This window comes from Cyprinus carpio, chromosome A18 (assembly GCF_018340385.1).
Source record: "Cyprinus carpio isolate SPL01 chromosome A18, ASM1834038v1, whole genome shotgun sequence".
Classification (NCBI taxonomy): domain Eukaryota; kingdom Metazoa; phylum Chordata; class Actinopteri; order Cypriniformes; family Cyprinidae; genus Cyprinus; species Cyprinus carpio.
This window is the reverse complement of record NC_056589.1, coordinates 12,757,323-12,762,136: the sequence shown is the minus strand read 5'-3', so window position 1 is coordinate 12,762,136 and position 4,814 is coordinate 12,757,323. Positions and strand designations below refer to the sequence as shown.

Below are 4,814 nucleotides of genomic sequence, written 5' to 3'. Positions count from 1 at the left end.
TGTCAGGCTAAGGGAGTTAGGTGACATTCTTCAGGAGATAGAGTGTGCAAAAGTAGGAGGATATTTACCTGGCTTGTCATATTTGGACACAGCTCGTGGAGTAAATCCCATCGTGGAGAAATTACCTTACAGCTTGCAAGGGAAATGGGTAGCCACAGGATCCAAATATAAGGATTACAATGGAGTCGCATTTCCACCTTTTTGTTTCTTCTCCAGCTTTGTAAGACAACAGGTACGAGTGAAAAAGGATCCCAGTTTTGCCTTTACATCCTCCAGCACCCAAGGCTTGAAAATTGAGAAATACACAAGAAGTGGCAACAGAGCTTCTGTGACTGTGCACAAAACAGATGTTCCACAAGATTCTATGACTATCCAGTGTAGCTCTGGTGAGAAGATTATGGAAAGTCCTGATAAGCTATGTCCCATTCATAAAAAGCCCCACCCGCTAAAAAAATGCAGGAGCTTCAGAGCTAAACATATTGACGAAAGAAAATCATTCCTGAAGGAGAATCGTATTTGTTTCAGATGTTGTGGGTCAGTACAGCATATGGCAAAAGACTGCAGAGTGACACTTAAATGTCTGGAGTGTAACAGTGAGAAACACGTTTCAGCGCTACATCCTGGTCCTCCTCCCACTACAACAGGGAGCCAAGAAGCCTACAAAGATGATTGCGGGGAGGTGAGTGTAAATGTTTTGACACCAGTGACATCCAAATGCACAGAGATATGCGGCAATTCAGATGGTCAACATTCCTGCTCCAAAATCAGTCAAGTGATAGTGTATCCTGCTGGAAAAAGAGAGGAAGGAAAGAAAATGTACGTGGTGTTAGACGAACAGAGTAATAAGTCGCTCGCTAAATCAGAATTCTTTCATCTTTTTAACATCTGCCTAGGAACAACTCACAAGCCAGCAAGCGTTAATGTCCTGAAAACACGTGCTCAGTAAAGGCCGCACATCTTTTCTTAGCCCATGCCCAAAACAAATCTTGGTTAAGGAGACTCTCAGTCAGTCATCACATCTCGGCTGTTCTCCAGCCTCTTGTACACAGGAAGAGTTCCTTAGTGGTAGTATAGACATGTTGGGATCTGCTGTTTTTGAAAGAACCAGGGAAGATGAAAAATCAGCACATTCAGTGGATGATCAGGTTTTTCTTGACTTGATGGACAGAGAAGTCTATCAAAATGAAGCAAACAGCTGGGTGGCGCCATTACCATTCCGCTCCACCGGACAGTGCCTTCCAAGTAACAGAGAGCAAGCAATGACGCGTCTTTATTCTCTCAGGAAAACACTGAAAACCTGACATGAAGAAGCAGTACATTGACTTAATGCAGAAAATGTTAGAAAACGAGCATGCAGAGCCTGCTCCTCCACTGAAGAAACATACTAAAGAACACTGGTACTTACCGTCATTCGGCATATATCTCCCTCAGAAACCTGACCAGCTAAGAGTGGTATTTGATTGAAGTGCTGAATATGAAGGAGTGTCCTTAGTACTGCTTAGTGGCCCTGATTTGAACAACAGCCTTTTAGGGGTCCTTCTACGTTTCAGAAAAGAACCTATTGCATTCACAGCTGATATACAGCAAATGTTTTATTGTTTTGTTGTACACGAAAACCATAGAGACTACCTCAGGTTCCTTTGGTATGAAGACAACAATCTCAGCAAGAAGGTCAGGGATTACAGAATGAAGGTCCATGTGTTTGGAAATAGCCCCTCACCAGCCGTGGCTATTTATTGCATGAGGTGCGCTGCAGCAGAGGGTGAGAGAGAGCATGGGGCTGATGCCAAGCAGTTTGTCATAAGACATTTTTACGTTGATGATGGACTTGCATCTGCACCTACCCCTGAAGAAGCAATTGACATCCTAACAAGATCACAGAAGATGCTAGCTGACTCCAACCTGAAATTGCACAAGATAGCATCCAACAGTCACAAGGTTATGGAAGCTTTTCCAGCTGATGAGAGGGCCAAGGATTTGAAGGATTTGGACCTCAGGTCAGATGATCTGCCCTTACAGCACAGCTTGGGGGTCCTGTGGAACCTGGAAACAGACAGTTTCACATTCAAAGTGTCTCAAGAGGAAAGACCATACACTAAGAGAGGTGTTTTGGCTACAGTCAACAGTTTGTATGACCCTTTAGGATTTGTGGCTCCTATAACAATGCAGGGAAAAGCTCTCCTTCGTGAACTCTCAGCTGAGCAGAATGACTGGGATGAACCACTTCCTTCAGAAAAGAAGGAGGAATGGAGTAGGTGGAAAGAATCATTGAAAGATCTCCAATGTCTTCAGATACCAAGGTGCTATGTTCCGTTCCCACAGTCCTCTGCCCAAAGAAAAGAGCTGTGCATCTTTTCAGATTCCTCCATAATAGCAATCGGAGCTGTTGCCTACATAAAGTGTATCGACAGTTTAGGTCAGCGGTACGTTGGATTCATTATGGGCAAATCCAAACTAGCCCCACGACCCGCACATACCGCCCCACGACTGGAGTTGTGCGCAGCTGTTCTAGCTGTGGAGCTTTATGAACTAGTTAGAGACGAGATAGACATTAACATGGATGCTGTGAAATTCTACACAGACAGTAAAATCGTCCTTGGATACATTCACAACAGCACAAGGAGATTTTACACATATGTTGCAAACAGAGTGACTCATATCCGTAAGTCTTCTCATCCTGAGCAGGGGCATTACATCTCTACAGAGAACAATCCTTCAGACCATGCCACCAGAGCTATCCATGCTTCTCACCTTCAATACAAAAATTGGTTCTCGGGACCATCATTCTTAACACAATCCAACCCAGAGCCAGCACAGATCGACATCTTCACTCTAGTGGAACCCGATGTAGATGTGGAGATACGACCTGATGTAGCAACTTTGATCACAACAACTACAGAAACACAGTTAAAGTCAAATCGCTTTGAAAGATTCTCTCATCGGATGACTCTATGCCGTGCCATAGCTTTGCTCATCCGTGTGGCAAGATCATTCAAGACAACTTCAGATCAGAGAAGCTTTAAAGGATGGAAGTGTAACACTGAGGCAAGCACCGTAAGTGAGATTTTTCGTGCAAAAGTTGTAATTATTCTTACTGTGCAGACTGAAATCTTCAGCGAAGAATTCAAATGTCTGGAAACGAAGCACACATTACCAAAGCAGAGTCCACTCAAAAAGCTCAACCCCATCATTGATGAAGATGGATTGCTTAGGGTCGAAGGTCGTCTCGCACCCGCCAACATGACAAAAGAAGAAAAGCACCCACTTATTATTCCTCGTACTCATTACATTGCTACTCTCTTAGTGAGATACTACCATGAGAAGGTGGCGCACCAAGGACGTCACATCACAGAGGGAGCAATCAGAGCTGCAGGACTATGGATCATCGGGAGCAAATGCTTGGTCTCATCTGTTATCTTCAAATGTGTCATCTGTCGTAAAGTCAGAGGAACACTACAGATCCAAAAGATGGCAGACTTACCAGCTGACAGGCTCTCACCAATGCCACCCTTTACCAACGTTGGACTTGATGTCTTTGGTCCATGGACAGTTATGACGCGTCGCACAAAGGGAGGCAGTGCAGACAATAAAAGGTGGGCGGTACTTTTCACATGCATGACAACAAGAGCTGTGCACATTGAGCTTGTGGAATCCATGTCCACATTCAGCTTCATAAATGCATTGAGAAGATTTTTCTCAGTACGTGGACCTGCCAAGCTTCTTCGCTCTGACAGAGGCACTAATTTTATTGGTGCCTGTAAAGAATTGAAAATCGACCATAGTGATGCAACATTAAACAGCTACCTTCAGGAGAAAAACTGTACATGGCAGTTTAATCCCCCACATTCTTCACACATGGGATCATGGGAAAGACTCATTGGGATAACCAGGCGGATCCTGGATGCCATGCTTCTTCAGTCTGAACAAACTCGGCTCACACATGAAGTACTGAGTACCTTGATGGCTGAGGTGATGGCAATAATATATGCCAGACCATTACTGTCAGTGTCTACTGACCCAGACATGCCAACTTTTTTCACGCCGGCAATGATCTTAACTCAGAAGACCAGTGCTCTAGAGGCCCCATCTGGCAAATTTGACCCAGCAGAGCTTCATACTAAACAATGGAAACAAGTTCAGTGTCTTGCAGACACCTTCCGGAAGAGATGGAGGAGGGAGTACCTTGCCACTCTTCAGAGTCGACAAAAATGGACAGACGACAAGCCCAACATCAAACTTGGAGATGTTGTTTTGCTCAAAGAAAAACAAGCTCACAGGAATGACTGGCCGTTGGGACGTGTCATCAAAACATTCCTCAGCAGTGACAACAAGGTTCAAAAGGCAGAAGTAAAAACAGTAAAAGAAGGAACTGTGAAAGTGTTTCTGAGACCAATCTCTGACATGGTTGTTCTTTTAACTTGAGCAAGACACCTAACCCCAGCTGCTCCCGATGAGCTGGATGGCGCCACCGCCGTCAGTGTATGAATGAGTGAGTGAATGGGTGAATGTGAGGCAACTTGTAAAGCGCTTTGGATGGCCATGGGTCTGTTGAAAGCGTTATATAAATGCAGTCCATTTACCATTTTATCTGAGGGACAGTAAAAAATGTTCTCTTTATCGCTTTTGTGTTAAATCTTGTTTGATGTTTTTGTGACACAACCTTATTGTGCCAGGCGGGGAGTGTTCTGACCTCTCTGAAGTAAATTAAGAGTTTGGTTTTTTAACATAATTGTGTGTGCAACAGTGTCCCCTTTTGGCTAATCAGCAGCAGTAGCTTTAGTTTAAGTTTCACTTTCAGTAGTAAATTTCCATCA

At 44.1% G+C, this 4,814-nt stretch overlaps 1 protein-coding gene across 1 annotated transcript; it reads left to right on the top strand.

Moving 5' to 3' along the window:
* The first annotated feature begins 1,513 nt into the window (after window positions 1-1,513).
* Window positions 1,514-4,422, top strand: LOC122148631. The gene has a single exon (XM_042775800.1). It carries the CDS (start codon window positions 1,588-1,590, stop codon window positions 4,420-4,422), a length of 2,835 nt encoding a protein of 944 aa, XP_042631734.1. The 5' UTR covers window positions 1,514-1,587.
* Window positions 4,423-4,814: the final 392 nt, after the last annotated feature.

Coding starts and splice junctions, on each gene's coding strand:
- LOC122148631 (XM_042775800.1), top strand. CDS start 1,588: ATGTTTTATTGTTTTGTTGTACACGAAAACCATAGAGACTACCTCAGG.